The 27,377-nt window shown below is 33.7% G+C and overlaps 1 protein-coding gene and 1 pseudogene across 1 annotated transcript; both read right to left on the bottom strand.

Moving 5' to 3' along the window:
• Nucleotides 1-4,208: 4,208 nt before the first annotated feature.
• LOC132296178 (receptor-like protein 7) lies at nt 4,209-7,441 on the bottom strand (annotated as a pseudogene).
• Nucleotides 7,442-22,633: 15,192 nt separating this feature from the next.
• Nucleotides 22,634-25,426, bottom strand: LOC132296177 (receptor-like protein 7). The gene has a single exon (XM_059794399.1). The coding sequence runs from the start codon at nt 25,424-25,426 to the stop codon at nt 22,634-22,636; it is 2,793 nt and encodes a 930-aa protein (XP_059650382.1).
• Nucleotides 25,427-27,377: the final 1,951 nt, after the last annotated feature.

Here is a 27,377-nt window from a genome sequence, read left to right as displayed (position 1 = left end):
CAAGTAAGGACCTGAATGTTTGAATATTCAATTGATTGTTGAAACTTTTATAACCTGTTTGGACTGCTAGGGGTGAAATGGGTATGTTGACAGATTTTTTGGACTGATCTTGAAGTGTGCATTTTTAACACGACATGAGTGTTTTTTTCTTTTTCTTTTTTTACTGAAAACGTAATATGCTTTTTGGCGATATTAACTAGATAAGGAAAATACAAAGAACCGGACAGACAAAGATGGATGAACTAGATGAGGAGACAGAAAGAACGAAGAGGAAACTAGGGAGCGAAAATCGGGGAAGACTTTTTACTGTATTTTTACCGCGCAAAGAAAAATATCGACGTCTCATAGCCAAATGGATTCGGACTATAAAGCATAAATGGGTCCAAACAGTCGGACCATGAATACAAATGAATGAAACTTTTATAATTTTTATAAAAAAACTTGGTCAAGAAAAAAAGTTGTCAAACAAAAATTATTGATTTGAAAAAACTCATTTTTCTTTTCTTAATTACATTCCTCACGAGCGAATCAAGACTATTATTTGACTGAAGTGATAAAAAGAAAATAGTTAGGCCGTGGCAAAGATTACTCTAAACATAAATTATATATATTGACAATGCAAAAGCTCATAGGTGTCATTATAATTTACCCTTAAATTTAAGAATGACTATGAAATTGAAAATAAGAGTTTCATTACACCTGTTCCTTCTTTCTTGCATGGCGTAAGAAAAATCAAGTTCAAACTCACAATATTTTGTCCATGGTTTAGGAGGAAAAAATATTCATATGATATGTATATAGAGTGTCTAACTCTTTATACATTCTAAAAATTGTTGAACATTCAATTTTGGAGGAACAAGTAAAGACTTGAATGTTTGATGTAGAATTGATTGCTCAAGCTTTTATGACCTGTTTGGACCGCTAAGGGGTGAAACGGGCATGTTGACAGATTTTTTGGGCTGATCCCAAAGTGTGCGTTTTTAACAAGACATGAGAGTTATATATTTTTTTTTTATTGAAAACGGCCAACAAACACTATCAATTTGGTCTGAAGCGATCCATCTTGGAAGTAATTCATTGACCCCTACAGCAAGTGTACGTAGGGTTGGTACGTGGAAGATGTTTTCCGGAAATGTTCTTGCAAATTAGAATCCATGAGATATAATTCTGTCAATTTGGTGAAGTTTGCAAAGAAATTTGAAATTGGGGAAGACAAGTCTGTTGCTCAGGAGTGTTGTTGGGTTCATATATATATATATATATATATATATATATACACACACACGTGTGTGTGTGTGTGTGTGTTACAAAGCAATTGATGACCCTGTTGGGATTTATATGCCCTGGCATAGCAAATTGATGGCTGAAGCTTTTATGACCTATTTGGACCGCCAGGGGGCGAAATGGACATGTTGACAAATTTTTTGGGCTGATCCCGAAATGTGCATTTTTAACACGACATGAGAGTTTTTTTTACTGAAAACGACCCAATAAACAAAACTCACTACTATGCCGTGACGTAATATACTTTTCGGCGAAATACCATCTTTCATGGCCTTAAAACGGGGCATTTTCGGTCCAAAAGAAGCCTCTCAAATATTTTAGAATTTTTGTTCGATATCTAAATGAACTTGAATTGCATTCATATTTTATATTTAGTAATTTTATTTTATTAAGTTTCTTTCTCTACTTTTTTAGAATTTTTATAAGAAATTTTATTTTTTAGGCTTATTTTCGGATATTAGTATAATTCCTGGATTAGGTTTCTTTATGTTATAAGGATTCAAGTTGCAGTTAGTGGACTAGGGCTTTCTTTCATTATAAATATATATAATAAAGAAATCAGAATCGGTTTAATTATCAAATAATATATTAGATTTCGCTAAATTATATTTTTTTGTGAATTCAAAGTAACGTGTTTATCGTGAACACTTTTACTTGCGTCAATGTTAAAAAGACTAAAGTGTAATTTTTCTTTCTTCTTCATCATCACTATCACCGGAAAAATTTGTGTACCGAAGAATCAGATCTGAAGAGATCCATCTTGGAAGTAATTCATTGACCCCTACGGCAAGTGTACGTAAGATTGGTACGTGGAAGATGTTTTCCGGAAATGTTCTTGCAAATTAGAATCAATGAGATATAGTTCTGTCAATTTTGTGAAGTTTGCAAAGAAATTTGAAATTGGGGAAGACAAATTGTTCTCACTCGGATTGATCACCGAAAGGGATCAGAGATTCCCAAGGGAAGAACAAAGAGGACCTGAGAGATGACACAAATAACCCCCTATTGTTGACCCAAATAACCTCTCCGTAGAAATTATAAAAATCTTCTCCTATTAAATGGCAATCCGGTTACCCTTAACTTGTAATGTAAAATTACCGAAGTATCCCTGGTGGTGAAATTGATTTTAACTATAGTAATTTGAAATAATTACTATCAAGTCCTACTTTTCTAATGACAAATTGTCCAAAAAAAAATTTCTTTAGTACCAATAAGTTCTACTTTTGAGTTTTTCTATTTCTATTTAAGTTCTAAACCACTACATTTTCCATGTATACCCTTAGTAAATTGAAGTACAATATGTAATTATAAATTTATTTAAGAATTGATATGTAAATCTATTTTGTTATATATTCCTTTAAGTTTTAGTTACTAATATTGCATTATGAGTTTAAATAATAATTAATTTAATTTAAATTCAATTCAAAAACTCTCGTGTAAAATACAAGATTGTAGTGCAAAAGATTAATTATTTTATAAAAAAACATTAATAAATGTATTTTTAAATTCAATTTTATTTTGAATTTTGTAAGGGTAAATATGAAGTTTGAGTCTAAATTTTATATCTAATGTACCAAGGGTAATTAAAGGTATATATGAAAGATTCAAGATTTAGTATCAATGAGTCAGTGGCTCAACGGTACCAAGTCCCTACTTTTTAAAAGAAAGTTAGAGGTTCAAAGCTCGGTAAAAGCATGGGTGTAAGAGTACCAAACTAAGTAAAACAAAAAGTAAAAAATTTAGTGTATGCTCCGGTTTATTAAACAAACCGAGTTCAAACATCTCTATGTTCCACTCCTCCTTTGATTAAGGGAATATATATATATATATATATATATATATATATAATGTCCTTTGAGTCCATGAAATATTAGATTAGCCCAGTTGACTATTTAGTCATCTTTAATCAAGCCCAAGATAATCCAAAATTTTATTCACTTTAAAATCAAAACCCAAGCCCATTCCATATTTCAGTCCAGCCCATTATAATTTCAAGTACCCAATTCCTGCCCATTAAAAGTATTTCTACCTTTCATTCTAAAATTTTGAAAAATATAATTGAGCACGCGAGCTTGCGCGAACAACACCAAATCGCTATCAGTAGTTGTTTTTCAATGGGAAAAGTAACAGTTAATAGTTTTGTCTATTAATTTTAGAACCAATTTGTCCATTCTTTTTACCTCAATTTCTCCTACCTATGTGCTAAAGTTGCAATTTCCATCAAATAGACTCTATATTTAAATTAATAGTTTTGTCTATTAATTTTAGAACCAATTTGTCCATTCTTTTTACCTCAATTTTTCATACCTATATGCTAAAGTTGCAATTTCCATCAAATAGACTATATATTTAAATTTAGGAGTGACAATGAAAATGAAAATGAAAATGAGAGTTCCACTACACATCCAAGAAAAATATATAGTGTAATACATATTTAAAGACAATCATTATAGTATATTGTATAATTACAAAGTGCTTGTGAGAAATGAACCCAGCAACATGGTAAATGAGTCTGTTGCTCAGGAGTGTTGTTGGGTTCGTATATATATACACACAAACACACGTGTGTGTGTGTGTGTGTGTTACAAAGTAATTGATGACCCAACATCCATAAAGCAACATACCCATCTGCAAGACGCCCCAATCTCAAAACACAAATATAAAATTAAACCCAACCCATATGGCAAGAGATTAAAGAAGAAAATCTACAATTAAAATTTAGGAGCATAGGTTTTTACCATATAACCACCTATGTGAGTCACCTATCATACAACTTCGCGTCATACGGTAGAGAATTCACGCTTCAAAATGATTTCAGATCATCAACATTTCATTTTCATATCTTTGATTCCTTTTCCTTTTTCCTTTTATAGCTACCTTGTGAATTCAGATTAATAAGTGTTTGATGCTTTACCTAAACAACCACCAAAAAAGGAAAGAAAGAAAGAAAAAGAAATTCCTACTCCCATTGAATTGAACAGCCCTGCAAGCAGTTCAAACTTCAAACCCTATAAGGCTATTATAAAGCAAGAGTGCATTTTAGGGATTATATGAAACAAATTGCAACAAATCTGAAAATAAACTATATGTAATAGGATTAACATCTCAAATATCTCGGCAATTATTAGATAGTGCAATATATATCTATATGAAAACAACAACAATTAAATACCTTTATGCTATTAAACAATGAATTGAAAGCTTACCACATGCATTGATAGTTGATCTTACTCTCCATCCACTGGAATGACTCAAGCCAAGACTTGAACTTTATCACAAGCACTTCACTTTATTCACTTCTCTTCACCAACTAAAGCTGTCGAATTGAATTTCTGTACACTCTTCTCTGTATTATTCTTCTTAGAAACACTCGATCCACATGTTTGTAGTACCATCGTCTCCATCTTCTACAGAACACAAGTGGCCAGATGATAATTCCTAAGCCCACAATAAATCCCAATGCTGCACTTAGGTAGACCTCCGACTCCGAGGTTGAATGCCCATCTTCGAAATTTGGTGCAACTTTAGTATCACTGCAACTCGTGTTCAAAGCGAAGCCGCATAGTCCTGGATTCCCTAGAAATGATGCTTCTGAGAATGTTTGAAACTGAGAACCTGTCGGAATTCTTCCAACCAAAAGATTGTATGACACATTCAAAACCGAAAGAAATGTAAGACTTGCAAGTTGTGTTGGGATCATCCCGGTCAACTTGTTTCGCGAAAGATCAAGTGATTCGAGCTTCTTCAAGTTTCCTAATGATGTTGGAATTGAGTCTTGGAGGTCATTGTACGATAAGTTGAGAAGAACAAGCGATTTGAGATTCCCAACAGTATCTGGTATTTTCCCTTCAAATCTATTGCTTGACAAATCAATGGAGGTAAAAATAGTTAAAACTTTCACCAGCTCCACCTCTCTCCCTTTGTAGATGACATTCACTCGATCTGAATAGCGGTATCCACGTATATCATCAAGCGGATAACCCAGATTATCTAACTTTGGTTGTGCATTATCATTGTCAATCATCATTGCCTTCCAATTGGAGAAGAAGCCTGACGATAGAGCGCCGCCAAAGTTGTTTGAAGCTAGGTCCATGATCTGAAGATTCCACCAGCTTTGATTATTTTCCCCTTGGCAATTAATGTCACCTTGGAACCTATTAGAGCGCAAAACTAAAACATGTAGGCTTGATATGTTCTCCAAAAAGCACGGAAATCTATCACTTACCATGTTATTGCCAAGGTTTAAAACCTCCAACCTTCTACAATTTGACAATGATTTTGGAATCTGCCCTTCCAAACGATTGCCACTGAGATCCAGAGTTTGTAGATTACAATAGTTTGGAAATACAGTCAAAACATTTCCACTAAGTCTGTTATTTCGCAGATTCAGTACTCCAAGAGTACTAGTACTCCTTTGGATCAAACATGATGGTATTGTGCCACTCAAACGATTATTAGACAAATCTAGAACGTGAAGGTCTCTCATATTGCATACTGATTGAGGAATGTTTCCAATGATGCTATTAAACGATTATTCCAATGTTTCCAAAGAGAGAAGAAAGTGGCATAGGTGAGGAGACTACCAATAGTAGGAGGGATAGAAGAGCTGAAATTATTACTTGAGAAGTCAATGTATTGAGCTGATTCTCCTGGTATTGGGATTTTTCCACAGAGCAGGTTAGAGTGTAGGTCAAGGAAAAGAAGGTTGGGGTGTAAAACATGCGGTTCTTGCAAATCAACCAAGAGATTGTGAGAGAGATTCAAGTAAAGGAGACTTCCATTCCCAACTTCCCAAATCCAGTTTGGTATTTTCCCTTCAATTTGGTTGTCTGAAAGGTCAAGGATAGAGAGAGACAGTGGTCTATAAAACTTTTCCAGTTGTATTGGGCCACTAAAGTTGTTGGAATTGATCATAAGACCAATAAGCCTTCTGAGCTCAAAGAAAGACATGGGTATTGCCCCCTGTAAATTGTTACTACTCAGATTGATGACCTCTAGTAGAGAGGAGGAAGCATTAGAAAATTCATCAACTTGACCATCAAATTGGTTAAACCCGAGATAAATTTTTTTCAGCGATGGGAGTTCTAAAAGAGATGACGGAATGCTTCCATTGAGTGAATTTTGACTTAAATTAATCATAACAAGATTCAATAAACATATTGTATGACAAATCCAAATAAACAAGTTGAGTAAGGTTTGCCATTGAACTTGGGATTGCTCCAGTTAAGTTGCAATTCTGAACATCTATCGTGGACAACATCTGAAGATTACCAATAGAATTTGGTAATATCCCAGAAAAATTTGTGTGGCTAAGAATTAAGGTCTGGAGAGATCCATTCTGGAAAAATTCTGGAAAAGAACCCTGAAGTAATTTATTGTCTGATAAGTCAAGTTTATGTAGAGTTGGCACATGGAAGATGTTTTCCGGAAATGTTCCCTACAAATTGTTTTGACTCAGATCGATCACCGAAAGGGATCGGAGATTCTCAAGGGAAGAACAACGAGGACCTGAGAGATCACAGGAAGACAAGCTCAAGACTCGCAGATTAGGGAGTGAAGAAGATATGGCTTGGCACCATTCCTCTCCCTTGGACGATATATTTACACCATCAAGACGGAGTACTGTGAGCTCCGTGAGATTCTGAACAAGCAATTTTAGATTTGAGTTGCCAAGTTTTAAGTAGTAATTCCCAGAGAAATCCAGAGAGACCAACCTTGTCAAACGTGAAATCCCAATAGGAAATTGTCCTGTCAAGTCTGCATATGACAAATTCATATATGTCAAACTAGTTAGCTTCTCAAACCCAGATGAAATTTGCCAAGAGCCGAAGCTGTTTTTAGCAAGATTCAGACTTTGAAGATACTTGAGATTGAAAAGGCTACTTGAGTTGTGGATTCCGCCAGAGATTGATTCATCGCTTAAGTCGAGACCAATAACACGACCCATATTGTCGCACGTTACACCACTCCACTCGCAACAATCCATTTTATGGTTCCAGAGCACCAGCTTGGTTGAATATGCAGAGTTGAATATGAGGCTATTCTTTAACTGGAGCAACAAAGTTTTGTGATGGTCTAAACATTGGGCGTATACTGGAGTGATAAAGATCGAGTCTGTGGTGATCAAGAAAAACCATGGGAATAGAGGAAACCTCATATTTAGGCAACAAGGGAAGACGAAGTGAAGAACTATTGTAGCAGGTGGTGGTTTTAAAATAGAGCTGGGGTTGACCCATAACTATTGTATTCTGGCATATATGAACTTCATTCCAAGTCTATTTTTTTGGGTTAGAACTTGACTCCAAGTCTTCTTCTTCGTCTTATTTATTTATTTTTGGCAAATACTTGACTCCAAGTCTTTGTATTAGCGAGTCTTGTGCTTGGCTTATTGTTTAAAAAATTTATAATTTAAATTTTTGCAATGACTTGGAATTTCGACACTTACCTATGAAAGATGACTGTGTTTCTCATGTTGAAACTGTGGCAGGTCTAGGGGTAGAGTGCTGCAATATATCTGAAAAGCAGATAGAAGAATTAGGTAATGGATTTCTGGATTTGATTTCAAGCAATGTCCTGAAACAGCATTTATTGCATCCACTTATTATTGGGCCATTTGATTGTTATGGTGAACAGTAAAAATCCTTAGAGCTCACTTTTAAAAATTTTGAGTGAGTTTTAGATATCTAAAGGAAGGCAAATTGTTTTTGAAGGTCATTAACACTGGTGGGATATGATTGATTTCTTACCACCAAAAAAAAATAAAAATAAAAAATGTCATCTATGATCCCATGGATGAGAAAAACCTCCTTCTGCCCATTGCACAGTGCAACGGCCGAAGGGCGCATCCGAACCGTCCGTGGAAAACACGTGCCCGTGCGTGTATTGCACGCATAGTAATGAACGGTCCGATGTGCTCGTTGCACTGTACAACTGGTCCAAGGAATTTTTCTCCCATAAAGATGGACTTCCACATTCTTTAAATGTATCTAAGATAAGACGAATAACAAGGAATCTTCTTGTTTTGTCTTCAAAATGATTTATTTGTTGATGTTTGTACTTTTGGTTTCATCCTCTATAACCCTCATATATCCATGATCAAAGCAAGGAATTTTCGGCTTGCTTGGTAAATTGTTTGAGAGCGTAGATAATTTTATTCTTGGGAGTTCAAACTACAGTTACGTAAATTGTTCTTTAAAAATTGAGTATTGCCTCTTACTATTTTAATTACTACAAACCATTGAAAGAGTCTTCTAAATCCATTGTTCGTCTGTTTGCTGGTAGAGTTTTCTAACTTGTCATGTAGCATTTGTGATAACTGAATGAGCATCCCTTGCTAATTCATGAATTCAAAATGTTGACAAGAAAGAAAAATACAAAAAAAAAAAAAAAATACTAAAACAAAATTATATGTTGTTGTCTTAGTCACAAAAATATAATATCACAATATAACTAATGCGACAAAATAATAATAATAATAATAATCTTTTTTAATTTAGCGGCCCAGGATGTTAGCATTGTTTTTTCTTATTCATCTTTTTATCACTCTAGATATTGAAAGGTTGATCATGAAATTCAACACATCGACAAATATGTATATCTACATATAAAATAGAAAAAAGTAGGACTTACTGGTAAATTTATATTATAAATTAATGAAGACTTAAAAGGCCATCTGACTTTAGGGGCATTTTGCACAATTATGAAAGGTGACAAGGGTTTTTTACTCAAAAGCTGTTCAATGGGTTGGTTTTTTGCAAAAGGTTAGAAGGTTAAAATGACAATCTAACAGAAGGGGTAATTTGTAAAATATAGAAAAATACAAGGGGGTTTAACGCAAAACTGAAAGTTCATAAGATTTTTCAGTATCTTGAGGTATAATTAGGGGTATAAAAGGAACCAATACCCTGTGCAATTCAATTAAGAGCTTGAGAGAGAGAGAGCGCCTACGTAGTGACCTAACTTTTAACATTAAATGCATAAACATGTTTACTCACTAAGGAAGGGTTTGTTTTCCAAAATATGGTCCAAGTATACCATATATTATATAGTACTATTTATTTAAATATTATGTAAAAATATAATATTTATATATGAAAGAATAAGACGTGTCGGTTTGAACCAAGGTTGTTAAAATCGGGATTCTAGGCAGAATCGTTTTGGGCTCCGTAGAATCGGAATCGTAGAATCGGATCGTGAATCGTAAGATTCTACCAAATTGTGAAAAACAATTGAAACTAACTTCTTAAACAATAAGATCTGTAAAATATAACAAAAATGAGGTCAAAACACACAATATTACATATCCATGAGTTCACAAATCTCAAATCCTAACAATATTTCAAAGTCCGAATATAAATAAAAGAGAATTTAACTCAAAATAACATGAATTTACAAATCTCAAATCTTAACCCATCCATCTCCAAAGTTAGAAAATAAAATTACATATCAAAAGTAAACCTTTTTTTTTTTTTTTTTTTTTAACTCTATGCAAATTTTTTTTTTCGAAAACTGAAGAAATAAAAAGACCTTTTTGTCTACCAATCCAAGTGTTACGGTGTATGTGACTTTATTAGTCACAAGTATGAAATTAATCAAGAGTTAGCACAACAAAATATGAACCACGCGTTAACTTGATCTCATTATATTATCAGTTTAGACTACAAGATTATACATTGGCTGGCATATTCGGCAAGTCTTTTAAGCTTTTAAATTACTTTTAATTTTTAATATATATGATAAGCCTTCAAAAAAAATTAGTCAAATGAAACCAAAATTTGCCTAAACCTGTTAGTCATGAGTATGCATCCTTGAGATATAATTGATCATTTTAATTTTTTATAATTAAACACAAAAATATATTATGAAACATCAACATGCATGGTAAAAATAATTGATATATATACATATATATATTTCTTTTTCTGCCACTAATGAAAAATAATTATATTTTATAGAATAAATATTTAACTTTGTATACTACATTTGGGCCAGGCCTCTTTTATTTTGTAGCCCAGAAGAAACCAACCAAAAAATAAAAGAAAGCCCAAAAATAGAGGCCCAAACAACCAATTTCGTAGAATCGGTAGAATCGTGTAGAATCGTACGATTCTACCTCCGATTCTACGATTCTACCCCCGATTCTACCGATTCTACCGATTCTACCCCCGATTCTACTAATTGAACGATTCTGCTGCGATTTGACTCGATTTTGAGTTCTGAGTCGTAGAATCGTGCGATTCTATGACTCAGAATCGCGATTTTGACAACCATGGTTTGAACAATTGAAACTAATGGAAAAGGAAAATTACACGGTCTCTTGAAGAACTCCTTGGTATATAGAAGTTGACCAAATGCCGGTGATGCAGAAGGCAAGCACCAGAACACGGCGGAGTCCGGCGCTGTGAGACTCCATCAAAGGGCTGGAGATCACCGAAAACACTAGATCCGGTGAGTAATTACTTATAATATATAATTTAATAAAATAAAATAAAAATTATAAATAAAGGAACCTGATTAAAAGTCGAGGCTAGAATTTTATTCTATATCCTTAAGATAGATTTGTCCCGTTATGGTGCTAACGGACTCAGTGGCGTTTATCTCCCAAGATACAACGACTTGTCTACCTTTGGTAGTAGTACTGCAGACCAAAGGAATAGGCAAACCGGCTTAATGTAGTACTATCTGACTCGAACTCGGACTCGGACTCGGAGTGACTGACTAAGGCTCGAACCCACAGACTAAAGAGAGAAGGAGGAAGAAGAAAATTCAGAAGAAGAAAAGAATTCTCTGAATTTTGGTGTGTTTGTAAATAACCCTAAAGGGGGGTATTTATAGGAAACAATGTGCCTTTTTGGGTATGGGTGCAACCATGGGTCATGTTGGTTCATCACAAGTTGAATCCTTTTAGAAACAGATGCAACTCTTTGAAAAATAGATGTAACTCTTTGGAAATAGATGCAACCCTTTAAAAAAAAAAAAACTATATTCAACCCTTTAAAAAAAAAAACTAACTTTTAATTTAAATTCAAAAATCAATCACCTATTTAAATAAGCTCAACCCAAAAAGAAAGGCCAATCCAAAATTTCATTTAGTAAAAAGAATAATCGGACTTTACAATTAGGCCTAGGCCCAAGCCCAAGCCCAAGCCCAAGCCCAAGCCCTAGCCCAAGCCCAAATCCCAAATTTGGCTTATTTAAATTTCAATTGGTTTCAACATATTTTCCATGTGGGACAAACACTTCCCATATTTTGCATACCCATTTAGGCTTATCAAAACACTACACTTTTGAGCTAATTTCTTATTCACCAATAAACGGATTTGAGAAAGTAAATATACCACATTCATCTCATTGCGGAGAGAAACGCGCTCGTTCTAGAGATCCGCAAAAAATTCTTAGCGGAATCTATTACAAATCTCATCCAAAGTTTATGTTTTTAATGCCCCCGTTTCCAACAATCCCCCACATAAATGGAAATTTGCGTAAAATACAAATGAAAAAGATACAGACACTAGAGAGAGTATTATTGGAAAGTTACTATATCGGGATAGGTAGCTTTTGGCCTTGAACCTTCCCTAGTGTATTACTATCGGATTTACTAGCTAATCAATGAACATGATGTCTTGAACTATTCAACCATTGATGTAAACCAAGACAATAGCAAACACACAGTTCCATCTTACACAAACTCGGTTCTCACGGTTGTATTCAAATGGCCCTGAACAACTCCTGGTATTTCATGAGCGCTTTAGAAAACTTAGCCTTATACGCTTTTATAGAAGCGGCCCCACTTCACATTCATATAGGTAACTTCTTATTAAAAGTATCCTACTATACCCCACTTGAATTTTCAAGGTATAAGAGTCATTAAAAGCATAGCTTATCCTACTCATTGCTGTAGGTAGCACTGTCTCATCATAGAAATGGGTAGAAAATTAAATCTTCTCAGTGCTTCTGGTGAGCCATTCAGAATTTCTGTTGTCCCTTTGAACCTAGATCTTGGGATCTCCAGTTAACTAGGTTGGGTTTCCATTAAGATGACTCATTAGCTTTCGGGTTTAGTCCCATTCCTCTCGATGAACTATACACTTGCTCTCTTGTTAAATATTTTGTAAATGGATCTGCTAAATTATCTTTTGACCTGATATAATCTATTGAGAATATCCCACTTGAGAGCAATTGTCTAACGGTATTATGTCGTTGACGTATATGTCGAGACTTAGCGTTATACATATTACTTTGTATCCTTCCAATTGCTGATTGACTATCGCAATGTATACATATAACGAGCACAGGTTTAGGCCTATTTGGAATATCTTCTAAGAAATTACGAAGCCCTTTGCTTCTTCACCAGCTTTATCCAAAGCAATAAATTCAAATTCCATAATGGATCTGGCAATACAAGTTTGTTTTGAAGATTTCCAAGATATGGCACCTCCTCCAATAGTAAAGACATAGCCACTTGTGGATATAGAATCCTTCGTATTTGATATCCAATTAGCATCACTGTATCATTCAACTACTACTGGATATCTAGAATAATGTAATCCATAACTTATGATATATCTTAAATACCTTAGAACCCTGATTATTGCAGTCCAATGGTTCTTTCCTGGATTACTTGTATGCCTACTCAATTTATTAACTGAGTATGTTATGTCTAGTCGTGTGCAATTCATCAAATACATTAAGCTTCCTATAATGCGAGAATACTCAAGTTGTGATATGCTTGGGCCAGTATTTTTCACTAAATGAAGATTTACATCAATAGGAATCTTTACAAGACTATTATCTTCCTTATTAAACATTTCTAATATTTTCTCAATATAGTGAGATTGAGATAACACTAGACCATCTGATGTTCTAGAAATCTTGATTCCTAGTATGACATCAGCTATGCCTAAATCTTTCGTATCGAAATTTTTGGTCAACATCTTTTTAGTAGTTTTGATTATAACATCATTACTATCAATTATTAGCATATCATCCACATATACGCACACAATGACATATCCATTTTGAGTGTTTTTCACATAAACACATTTATCACACTCATTAATTTTAAAACCATTTGACAACAACACTTTGTCAAATTTTTCATACCATTGTTTAGGTGCTTGTAATACCCCTAATTTCAAAATGATAGTCCTGTTATTTAATTTATTCTTTTAATTGAATTTTCAATTATTTAATTGTTTGTTTGACATATTTATTACTTGTTTAAATTGTGTGACGTGTTTAAATTTTATTACTTGAATTATGACATGTTTTATTTAATTGTTGTAGTTAATTCTTTATTTTTGTTTAAACAGCTTAATTTAGTTGTGTTATTTGAATTAATTTAATTGAATATAATAGTTTAATTATTTTTATTTAATTGTTAATTGTCTTAATTTAATTTTATTTAATTAGTTTTATTTTTAGATGCCACGTTTGTAGCCGACGTAGGTTTTTAATTAAGTATCTTTGGGCCGATTAGGATTCAGCTTGGGGCTTGGAATTAATTTAGGGTTTGGTACAACTCTATAAATATATAGGTTACCTCTATTTAGGGTTTTAGGAAAAGAAAAATAAACCTGTATACGTCTGTGGAGGCAGAGGAGGAACAGAGGAATTTTTCAGTAGGAATTGCCAGGAACCTTCGAAGACGGCTTAGAGCTTTTGAACAAAAGTCTCAAAGGCAAGTTCTATCCTTACTCTCTCCCTGAGGCTTCGTGTTCTTTGCATTCTTAAACAGTTTTAGGATCAATTGAATCAATTAAAAACATTCTCTGTTCGTGCTTAAACTGAAACTTGTCAGTATGTTTTATGCTTTGTAAAACTATTAAAAACATAATGTTTGCTTGCATAAATCCCTATTTAAAGCTATGTATGTAATTAATTGGACTTAAGCATGGATTGGGAGTGTACTGGGATTGGGTTGCAGCCGCTGGAAGTCATGGCGTGAGGTGGCAGAGGTGTAAAACGGAGACAGAAGGCGAAGAGACGAGGCAGAGAAGGGGAGAGTCGGCTCTCCCTTATAGAGAGCCGGCTCCCTTTGATGGGAGGCGGCTCCCAAGGGTGTGGGAGCTGGCTCCAAGGGCAAAAGAGCCGGCTCCACACTTGTTTGGGGCAGGCTCTTGCTCCAGTTTTCTTTTCTTTTTTTCGTTTTCTGCTAGTTTTTGCATGCATTGATGTTTTCTGGAGTTTTCAGATGTGTTTAGGACTGGATGTGGGAGGTCTAGTTGAAGCATATGGTTGAATTAAGGTTCCAGATGTAGTGTTAATAATCTAATTACCTGGAATTGCTTGGACAGTAAAGGAATTAATCAGATAATTACACTGTGTTTAGATTTGGAAAACTAGTAAAGTTTAACTCTCTGCATTAGTAATCTTTTGAGACGGATAATATAATTGTAGCATGTTTAACTGTGTACCATGATCATGTATTTGAATTATACATGGGTGGGATGTGTTAGTGTTGAATGGACTTAAGTGTTAAATTTAACACTAATGAGATTTTGGTAAAACAATCTAAACTAAGCATGTATATATACATACTGTGATTCTGTCTTGATGCTTGCATTAATATTGTTAGTATCAACTGTTGGGGGAATGGACTTTGTTGATGTTTACTCTAAATGTATGTAATATCAACTGTTAAATGTTGAATGATAATTTGAAATAATTATATCAGTATATCATATTTAATGAAACAACCTAAACTAAGTAGGTTTGTATATATATATGGAGACTGTATTTCTTGATGCTCACATTATGACTGTTAGTATCATTGTTGGATATACAACTAAACATGTTTATGTATATAGTTGATTCTGTTTATTGATGCCTACAATATGCTTGTTAGTATCAGTGATGGAGATATGGATTTGGTTGATGTTTACTGTAATTGTTGATATTATCAACTGCTGGATATTTGGATAGTATACACCGGTATGGGACGGTGGTATACTAGGGATGGTTTGGTTTCAAAATACCAAAACCTACCTACTCTAGATTAAGAATTGGATTAACTAAAAGTTAAGTCCTATTGGTTGTAGTGTCATGGCAACGACTGGTTGAGCGGCACTACTAGGATTTAGAATGGATTTTAAATATATTGTTATGGTACCTCGATATGAGCTTGAGTTTCAGAATCGAAGGTTAGGGAGCGTATATGCATTGGGATGCATAGCTGGATACGACGTTTAGAACCATACATTCCAGTAAGAAGAAGAAAATATACATACATTCTGGTGAGAAGCAGAAGGCTACCATACATTCCGTAGAAGTAGTCCACCATACAATATTTGTAATTTTGTTTGTTTTTCTGCATTTTTATAATTTTGGTATGTTAAATTTGCAGAGTTTATAATTTTATTTATCAGTTATAAGTGTTCATTTCTGATTTAGAAATATTTGTAATTTTGTTAGTTTTTTTTTGCATTTTCATAATTTGGGTATGTTAAATTTGCAAAGTCTATGGTTTTATTTATTTGTTCATTTTTTATTTAGAAATATTTGTAATTTTGTTAGTTATTCAGCATTTTCATAATTTCGGTATGTTAAATTTGTAGAGTCTGTCATTTTATTTATCTGTTATAAGTCTTTATAATAACTATTTTATAATATTGTTTATCTGTTATAATTGTTCATCATCGCGCCACATGGTGGTTTTTATTTATTTGTTGTAAGTGTCATAATAATTGTTTTATGTTAAATAAATTTGACATGACATTTTTAGAGTATTATAGTTAATGACTAATCTGTTGCAGTAATTTATAATTCATTTTTACATCTGATTTTAGTAATTCAATTTGTGATATATTAATAATTTTGTTTTATATTTTGTATGTGAAAGAACCCCTTAATTAATTATTATTCAATAAATTAAGACCCAACAAAATAGTGAGTGCTGTTTAAAAAATCAGTTAATTGAATTGAGAGATAATATGTTTTCAAGTGGAGATATCTGTATATTTGTCGATCGTAAAAGTTTTGTTTTTTTTTTTTTTTCTTTCCTGCAAGCCTGATTTTATTTGGCTTGGCAATAATTTTATTCATTCAGATATTGTTGTGTAAATGAAATATTGTGATACATGTTAACAAAGAATTCATATATATACGGTTATGTTGTAACACATATTAGTCAAACATTCTGATGGGTATTTAACACTTACCTTCAACTTCGTAAAAAAAAAAAAAGATGTGATGCATGTTAAGAAAATATTTATATTTTATATACAATTATGTTGTAACACATATTAGTAAAATATTTTGATGGGTATTTAATGATTTCGTCCACTTCCCTTCAATTTTGTAAAAAAAAAGTTGTGGTGTATGTTAAGAAACAATTCATATATTATATACAATTATGTTACAACACATATTAGTAAAACATCTGATGGGTATTTAACACTTACCTTCAACTTTGTAAAAAAAAAAAAAAAAAATGTGATGCATGTTAACAAAGAATCCATATTTTATATACAATTATATTGTAGTACATATTAGTAAAACATTCTGATGGGTATTTAACACTTACTTTCAATTTCGTAAAAAAAATATGTGATGCATGTTAAGAAAGAATTCATATTTTATATACAATTATGTTGTAATATATATTAGTTAAACATTCTGATGGGTATTTAACACTTACCTTCAACTTCGTTAAAAAAAAAAAAAAAAAGATGTGATACATGTTAAGAAATAATTCATATTTTATATAAAATTATATTGTAACACGTATTAGTAAAATATTCTGATGGGTATTTAATAATTTTGTCCACTTCCCTTCAAATTTGTAAAAAAAAAAATTGTGATGCATGTTAAGAAACAATTCATATATTATATACAATTATATTGTAACACATGTTAGTAAAAAATTCTGATGGGCATTTAACACTTACTTTCAACTTTGTAAAAAAAAGATGTGATGCATGTTAACAAAGAATCCATATTTTATATACAATTATATTGTAACACATATTAGTAAAACATTCTGATGGGTATTTAATGATTTCATCTACTTCCCTTCAACTTCGTAAATAAAAGTTGTGATGCTTGTTAACAAATAATTCATATATTATATACAATTATGTTGTAACGCATATTAGTCAAATATTATCATGGGTATTTAATGATTTCGTCCACTTCCCTTCAAATTCATAAATAAAAGTTGTGATGAATGTTAAGAAAGAAGTCTTATATTATATACAATTATCTTGTTACACATATTAGTCAAACATTGTGATACGTATTTAATGATTCCTTTTACGGTCCCTTCAACTTCCTTTGATTTAAATTGGTCGTAATACATGTATTTACTCAATCAAGTGTACATGGGGTGTTTTGAATTGGTTACTTCATGAAGGTTCCACTCCACTAATAGATATATTTAACAACTCATTTTTTCAACTACGCTTATATAAACTCATTTTTTCCAAAACATGTATGTGGATGTGCACTTTAATTTAAGAATTAAATTAAGACAAATGTTGTACAAAGAATTGAATGTATTACTGTAAAAGATGTGTTCCATTAGTGGTTCTATCAAGTGTTTACTTGCATTAAACATCTTAAATAAAAGCTGTAATGTATGTTAACATAAAATCATATATTATATACAAATATGTTGTAAGACATATTAGTCAAATATGTTTCTAAAATATATGAAATTTAATTTTGTTTGGTTTTTGCTTTAATGAAATAAGTTATCAAATTTGTTCCTTAAATCAAATTTATTACCATTAGAAACGTAATATATATGACTATATGTATAAATATATTTATCGATACCAAAAAAAAAAAAAAACCCACTAATTTTGTTAACAGAAATCAACATTGATGACCAATAATAACCAATATCTGAAATCATTTATTTCTCAATTGCAAAAAAGAGAAATTGTTTATCTATTTACATAAATATATATTTCTATAAATATAGTTTTCTCTCTCTAGATTTTCTCCCTAATTATATATATTATCTATTTCATAATTTTTTTATTTGAAAAAGAAAAAAAGAAGATGAATGAAATCCCAAAATTGGAAACAGATGATGCAAGATCGATGTTTCCGACACCGACGATGTTTTCGGCGAGATCAAGTGAATTCCAGGAGAGGAGGAAGGTTGAGATAGATATTGGTCTTGGCCTTGGTGCCGCGAAACACACACACCACCGAATCGTAGGAGGTTGTGCTCCTTTGAATCCACGATGAACTCTATCTCTACATCCGTTATGGTTGGCCCTCTGTGTGTGAGAGGTTTGAGATCTCGTTTTTTGTCTTTAATTTTGCAAAGTGAAGTTTAGAAGAGCAACAAAGGAAGAAAGAGATGGGAGGCAGATGTATTGTATAATTTTTTTGTATTGTAAATTGTATTGTATAAGTATATTTGTATATGGTATTTGTGCTTGTGGTAAAAATTAATGTAGCTCAATAAATATTTTTATTTCTGTGTTGAGTTGACGATAAATAAGTGATGATGTGGCACAATTTGAACAAGGGGCTAGATCACAGCCATTGAATCCTCAATGGACTCTCTCCGATGAGAGGTGCCATGGAGAGGATTTTTGCCCATCTTCTTCCCCAAAACTCCTATATGTATAGATGGATTAAGTTATGAAAGAGTATTGGGGAAGAGGATGGACTAAGGGTAATATATAAAACTCTTAATCCATCTTCTTCCCCAAAACTCATATATATATATATATAGAGAGAGAGAGAGAGAGATGGATTAAGGGTTATGAGAGAGTATTGGAGAAGAAGATAGACCAAGGGTTATATATATATATATATATCGCGATGGTATGTTATCCCACCCCACCCCATTGCTGCCATCTTTCAAGTTCTTACCACCATCAACAACAACAACAACCAATTTCTAACCCAAAACCCTAATAGATCGCGGTGGTATGTTATCTCAACCCAACCTCCCACCACCTCACCCAATTGCTACCACCTTTCAACCTCTTACCACCATCAACAATGACTAATTTCTAACTCAAAACCCTAAAGTCAAACTAACACCACCTAATCAGACCCCCCATTTGGCGTTATGGTGATGGTGGACAATGTGGTCCAATGATGGTGGCAGTGATGGCGGACGAGGTAGTATGATGCGGTAAGGAATGGAGGGTCTTGCTGGAGATATCGAGGCAAGAGAGGAAGAACAAGGACTCCACAAGCGATTGAATCCCAGACACATCGACGCTAACCAAATTGGAGACAAACTGGTCTGAAAAATTGGTAGAAGAACATCGAATAGTGGAGATTCGAAATATACATCTGGTGATGGTGTTTTAGGAGGTTGAGTTTGTCATCTTCTGTTCATTGGTTAGGGCTTTGAAAAATGAAGCATTGGCCAATTTGTTCTTGGATTTGGAGGTTTCGTTGTTGGAGCAAGAGTTTAATGAGGAATTGAGAAATGAGTTTTGGTTTTGGTGGAATTTTACCTCTGATTCGGGCTTCTCTTCTTCATGAAGCCTTTGGGGTTGCCTTTGTTCAATCTTGGAGCGCTTGAAGAAATTTTTCTGCAGACGTCTTGGGCTACTCTCTGTCGCTTTTTTTGCAATTCTTGTTTCAGGATATCCATTTTTATTTATTTATTTATTTTTTTAATGTTATAGGTCCCTTTCTTTCTTATTCTTTCTCGGAGTTGAAGCACTGTCGATTCGTTTGGAGCCAAATCATATTAATTTAGGATTGTTCATATTTATAATCAATGTTTATATATATAGTTATCCATAGAGAGTGAAATTGGGTGAGGTGCATTTGTAGAGATGGAAGTCAAAATTATAATTTTATGATTTAAATAGGTCAAATCATAAGTTAAAGGGTATTATGGTCAGGTTATAGAGTTGGTCATAGTTAAGTTTACCAAACCTGAGAGACTGTTACTCTTCAAAAATAGACCTAACTTGTATAAAACTATCATTATGGCTAGGGTGTCAATGTAATTTACCCTTACATTTAAGAATGACAATGAAATTGAAAATGAGAGTTCCATTACCAAGGTAAGAAGGGTTAGAATTTAGATTAATAGGTGCAAAGAGTATAAGTCTGGCAGTCCAAAATCTACCTAAGGCACTAACCCCAACCCCACTGGACAATCAAGTCCAAGCTCACAATATTTTGTCCATAGTTAGCCCATATATATATATATATATATATATATATATATATATATATATATATATTTTCTCAATGGCTTCAATTTGAAAGGAAATTATGGTTTAACCAATATAACAAGAAGAAAATTTATGATCACAATTTAGGAGAATAAGTTTTTACCTCACTAACGGGTATCTAGCCCAATGGTATAACCTATCTATTCTCAAAGAAGAGGGGAGGGGCTCAAACCCGGTGTGGACGAAAAATAAAAAATTCTTACCACATATGCACAGAAGATAATTTTTAGATCAACAGCATTTCATTTTCATATTTCTATTTACTACCCCTAATAAACTGAACATCCCTGCATGTAGTTCAAACCCTTTAAAGCAACAGTACGATTCAGGGATTATATCAAACAAACTAAAACAAATGTCAAAATAAAATATATTAAAACAACTTCAACTAAATAGCTTACTATTATTACACAATTAATTGCAAGCTTACCATATGCTTTGATCATTGATTTTACTCTCAATTGGAATGACTCAAGCTAAGAATTCAAGTTTATACACTTCTCTTCACCCACCAAGCATTCGAATTGGATTTCTGTAAGCTCGTCTCTCTATTATTCTTCTCAGAAAAACTTGATCCACATGTTTGTAGTACCATTGTCTCCATCTTCTACAGAACACAAATGGCCAGATGATGATTCCTAACCCCACGATAAATCCCAATGCTGCACTTAGGTAGACCTCTGTCTCCAAGATTGAAATGTCCTTTGAGTCCATGAAATATTAGATTAGCCCAGTTGACTATTTAGTCATCTTTAATCAAGCCCAAGATAATCCAAAATTTTATTCACTTTAAAATCAAAACCCAAGGCCATTCCATATTTCAGTCCAGCCCATTATAATTTCAAGTACCCAATTCCTGCCCATTAAAAGTATTTCTACCTTTCATTCTAAAATTTTGAAAAATATAATTGAGCACGCGAGCTTGCGCGAACAACACCAAATCGCTATCAGTAGTTGTTTTTCAATGGGAAAAGTAACAGTTAATAGTTTTGTCTATTAATTTTAGAACCAATTTGTCCATTCTTTTTACCTCAATTTCTCCTACCTATGTGCTGAAGTTGCAATTTCCGTCGAATAGACTTTATATTTAAAGACATATTTAAAGACAATCATTACAGTATATTGTATATATTACAAAGTGCTTGTGAGAAATGAACCCAGCAACATAGTAAAGGGTAGTTTGGTCCAATAAAATAAGTGGTAGAGATTAAAAATGTAATTTCATGGTCCAAATAAGTCAATTATCAAGTCAAAAGATAGCAATGTCAATTCAATTCACCATGTGATCAAAGAGGTATATATGTTAACTTTATCAAACCTAAGGGGTGGTCATTGTTCAAGAAAATGTTAACTTTCATTTCACTGTCAATAAAACAAAACTCAGGGGGTGTGAGTGTAATTTTTTATTTATTATTATATTTTTTTGGGTAAGTAAAAAATTAGATAATGATATTCCATATATCTTAATAGGTTTATATTGCCTTTTTCAATATCACTTTTTTTCCCCTTAACTGCATTCATTTGAAAAGAAATTATGAATAACCCAACCCATATGGCAAGAGATTAAAGAAGAAAATCTACAATTAAAATTTAGAAGCATAGGTTTTTACCATATAACCACCTATGTGAGTCACCTACCATACAACTTCGCGTCATATCGGTAGAGAATTCACGCTTCAAAATGATTTCAGATCATCAACATTTCATTTTCATATCTTTGATTCCTTTTCCTTTTTCCTTTTATAGCTACCTTGTGAATTCAGATTAATAAGTGTTTGATGCTTTACCTAAACAACCACCAAAAAAGGAAAGAAAGAAAGAAAAAGAAATTCCTACTCCCATTGAATTGAACAGCCCTGCAAGCAGTTCAAACTTCAAACCCTATAAGGCTATTATAAAGCAAGAGTGCATTTTAGGGATTATATGAAACAAATTGCAACAAATCTGAAAATAAACTATATGTAATAGGATTAACATCTCAAATATCTCGGCAATTATTAGATAGTGCAATATATATCTATATGAAAACAACAACAATTAAATACCTTTATGCTATTAAACAATGAATTGAAAGCTTACCACATGCATTGATAGTTGATCTTACTCTCCATCCACTGGAATGACTCAAGCCAAGACTTGAACTTTATCACAAGCACTTCACTTTATTCACTTCTCTTCACCAACTAAAGCTGTCGAATTGAATTTCTGTACACTCTTCTCTGTATTATTCTTCTTAGAAACACTCGATCCACATGTTTGTAGTACCATCGTCTCCATCTTCTACAGAACACAAGTGGCCAGATGATAATTCCTAAGCCCACAATAAATCCCAATGCTGCACTTAGGTAGACCTCCGACTCCGAGGTTGAATGCCCATCTTCGAAATTTGGTGCAACTCTAGTATCATTGCAACTCGTGTTCAAAGGGAAGCTGCATAGTCCTGGATTCCCTAGAAATGATGCTTCTGAGAATGTCTGAAACTGAGAGCCCGTCGGAATTCTTCCAACCAAAAGATTGTATGACACATTCAAAACCGAAAGAAATGTAAGACTTGCAAGTTGTGTTGGGATCATCCCGGTCAACTTGTTCAGTGAAAGATCAAGTGATTCGAGCTTCTTCAAATTTCCTAACGATGTTGGAATTGAGTCTTCAAGGTCATTGTGCGATAAGTTGAGAAGAACAAGCGATTTGAGATTCCCAACAGTATCTGGTATTTTCCCTTCAAATCTATTGCTTGACAAATCAATGGAGGTAAAAATAGTTAAAACTTTCACCAGCTCCACCTCTATCCCTTTGTAGATGACATTCACTCGATCTGAATAGTAGTATCCAGCAGTATATTCAGAAAAGTAGAGATAACCCAGATTATTAAACTTTGGTTGTGCATTATCATTGTCAATCATCATTGCCTTCCAATTTGAGAAGAAGCCTGACGATAGAGTGCCGCCAAAGTTGTTTGAAGCTAGGTCCATGATCTGAAGATTCCACCAGCTTTGATTATTTTCCCCTTGGCAATTAATGTCACCTTGGAACCTATTAGAGCGCAAAACTAAAACATGTAGGCTAGATATGTTCTCCAAAAAGCACGGAAATCTATCACTTACCATGTTATTGCCAAGGTTTAAAACCTCCAACCTTCTACAATTTGACAATGATTTTGGAATCTGCCCTTCCAAACGATTGCCACTGAGATCCAGAGTTTGTAGATTACAATAGTTTGGAAATACAGTCAAAACATTTCCACTAAGTCTGTTATTTCGCAGATTCAGTACTCCAAGAGTACTAGTACTCCTTTGGATCAAACATGATGGTACTGTGCCACTCAAACGATTGTTAGACAAATCTAGAACGTGAAGGTCTCTCATATTGCATACTGATGGAGGAATGCTTCCAATGATGCTATTATTTGAAAGAGAGAAGAAAGCTGCATAGGTGAGAAGACTACCAACAGTAGGAGGGATAGAGGAGCTGAAATTATTACTTGAGAAGTCAATGTATTGAGCTGATTCTCCTTGTATTGGGATTTTTCCAGAGAGCAGGTTAGAGTGTAGGTCAAGGATAGCAAGGTTGGGGTGTAAAACATATGGTTCTTGCAAATCAACCAAGTGATTGTGAGAGAGATTCAAGTAAGAGAGACTTCCATTCCCAACTTCCCAAATCCAGTTCGGTATTTTCCCTTCAATTTGGTTGTCTGAAAGGTCAAGGAAAAGAAGAAGGTTAGGCCTAAATGACTTTTCCAGTTGTATTGGGCCACTAAAGTTGTTGGAATTGATCGCAAGATCAGTAAGCCTTCCGAGCTCAAAGAAAGACATGGGAATCGACCCTTGTAAATTGTTACTACTCAGATCAATGAACTCTAGTAGAGAGGAGGAAGCATTAGAAAATTCATCAACTTGACCATCAAATTTGTTAAATGAAAGATCAATTTGTATCAGAGATGGGAGTTCTAATAGAGATGATGGAATGCTTCCAATGAGCGAATTATGACTTAAATCAAGCAGAACAAGATTCAATAGGCCTTCAAAGTGGGTGAAAGGAAATGTACCCGTTAAAAGATTATGGGATAAGTATATGTGGGCGAGGTTCTTCGAAAATGATGGGGTTGGACCAATAAACATATTGTATGACAAATCCAAATAAACAAGTTGAGTAAGGTTTGCCATTGAACTTGGGATTGCTCCACTTAAGCTGCAATTCCGAACATCTATCGTGGACAACATCTGAAGATTACCAATAGAATTTGGTAATATCCCAGAACAATTTGTTTCGCTAAGAATCAAGGTCTGGAGAGATCCATTGTGGAAATATTCTGGAAAAGAAACCCGAAGTAATTCATTGCCTGATATGTCAAGGTCACGTAGAGTTGGCACATGGAAGATGTTTTCTGGAAATGTTCCCTGCAAATTAGAATCCCAGAGAAATAATTCTGTCAAATTGGTGAAGTTTGCAAAGAAATTTGGAACTGGGGCGGACAAATTGTTATGACTCAGATTGATCACCGAAAGGGATCGGAGATTCTCAAGGGAAGAACAAAGAGGACCTGAGAGATCACAGAAAGACAAGCTCAAGACTCGCAGATTAGGGAGTGAAGAAGATATGGCTTGGCACCATTCCTCTCCCTTGGACGATATATTTACACCATCAAGACGGAGTTCTGTGAGCTCCGTGAGATTCTGAACGAGCAATTTTAGATTTGAGTTGCCAACTTCTAAGTAGTTCCAAGAGAAATTCAGAGAGACCAACCTTGTCAAACGCGAAATCCCAATAGGAAATTGTCCTGTCAATTGTGCATCTGACAAATCCAGAGACACCAACGTAGTTAGCTTCTCAAACCCAGATGAAATTTGACAAGCGCTTAAGTTGTTATAAGCAAGATTCAGACTTTGAAGAGACTTGAGATTGAAAAGGCTACTTGAGTTGTTGATTCCGCCAGAGATTGATTCATTTCTCAAGTCGAGACCAACAACACGACCCATATTGTCGCACTTTACACCACTCCACTCGCAACAATCCAAATTATGGTTCCAGAGCACCAGCTTGGTTGAATGTGAAGAGTTGAATATGAGGCTATTCTTTAACTGGAGCAACAAAGTTTTGTGATGGTCTAAACATTGGGTGTATATTGGAGTGATAAAGATTGAGTGTGTGGTGATCAAGAAAAACCATGGGAATAGAGGAAACCTCATATTTAGGCAACAAGGGAAGACGAAGTGAAGAAGTATTGTAACAGGTGGTGGTTTTAAGATAGAGCTGGGGTGGACCCATTAACTATTGTATACTGGCATATATGAATTAACTTCATTCCAAGCCTTTTGTTTTTTTGGGTAAGAACTTGACTCAAGTCTTCTTCATCGTCTTATTTATTTATTTATTTATTTGTTTCTTTGGATCATCAGTTACCCAAGTTACCCATGAAAGATGACTATGTTTCGCTTGTTGGAACTGTGGCAGGTCTAGGGGTAGAGTGCTACAATATATCTGAAAAACTTCTTTGTGCCATGAGCGAAGAGTGTGTAATGTATTACACGCTCAATAATAAATGATTGAATGTGCTCTTGCATCGTATAACGGGCATAAAAAGATTTTCTCTTCATGGAGATGAGCTTTTACATTCTTTAGAGCAATGTTAGATATGAGTTAGATTTTAGAATTATACTAAGACTATTAATATTTACAAGTAGGGAAGACATAATTACAGAACACTGCCTAATATTTTTATTAAGATCAATTCTTTTATACTAATTTTATTATTATTATTTTATTTTTCTTTTTCCTTTTTTCGAGAAAATGTAAGTGGTTGTTTTTCTTTCTTAATTTATATTATTGAGTTATTCTATGTTGTTAACATTCTATGACTAGTTTTCCATGAGTTGTTTAATTAATTTTCCATGTGTTGTGTAATTCCGCTTGAATTATATTATTTAATTTTAATGGCAAATGTTGAGAATCTCATCTTAATATTCGCTATTCATTATATATATATTGGTTATTGTAACTCATCCATGACCTCATAACACTCATTTTTAAATCATTGGTCAAGGTCAGTGTCAGAGTCTTCGATGGCAATAATGTAATTTTGTTTCTTTGGATCATTTGTTAAGTTAAGGCCAAGTTTCTTAGAAATTTCATCCCAGTGTCATTCAAATGAAAGGATTGTCATCAGGACTTGGACCATATTAACTATTGTATTCTGGCATATATGAACTTCATTCAAAGTCTTGGTTTTTTGAGTAAGAACTTGACTCCAAGTCTTCTTCTTGACTCCAAGTCTTTGTATTAGCGGGTCGAAGTCTTCGATGGCAATAATGCAATTTTGTTTCTTTGGAACATCAGTTACCCAAGTTTCTTCTTAGAAATTTCATCCGAGTGTCATTCAAATGAGCAAGGATTCTTTTCATCACCATGTTGGCTTCCTGAGCTTGTCTCAGTGCGTTGATCCGTTCAGTACTGACTTCGTTGGCTTGTCAAAGGACGTCAAGTTGTACTTGCATCTCTTCACGTATTTTTTGCATGGTCTTTAGTTGTTGCGGCTGTGCGGTGTCTGATCCTTTTACTATTCTGGATTAGAGTTGCATGTAAGCAGTAGAAAAATAGATTTTTTGTATCAAATTCTCACATACGGCGCCAAAGTGTAGGTGCAAATTTTTACACCCGAACACTTAAAGAAATAAATTGAGAAGAAGTGTGCAAAATATTGATGAGATATAAGTAATTTTTGAAAAGAAGAACAATGATGGGAATTCGATGCCTCTTCATTCTCATTCAGGCTCTAGTTATAAGCTTTTTTAAAAGATTTACATGGAGCCGTTTCCTGGCTTTTACTCCCAAACGTAAGTATTTACACCTACTGATCATGTGCATATCATTATGGCAAGCGTTATGGACTTATGGGCCCGTTGAGATTGGGCCGTCCATTCGGCTTTTATG

This window comes from Cornus florida, unplaced genomic scaffold, assembly GCF_030987335.1.
Source record: "Cornus florida cultivar Cherokee Brave unplaced genomic scaffold, ASM3098733v1 CherokeeBrave_3.0.0_Hap2_Chr02, whole genome shotgun sequence".
In the NCBI taxonomy this organism is placed as follows: domain Eukaryota; kingdom Viridiplantae; phylum Streptophyta; class Magnoliopsida; order Cornales; family Cornaceae; genus Cornus; species Cornus florida.
The sequence above is the reverse complement of the archived record's forward strand: the minus strand, read 5'-3'. Positions and strand labels throughout refer to the sequence as shown.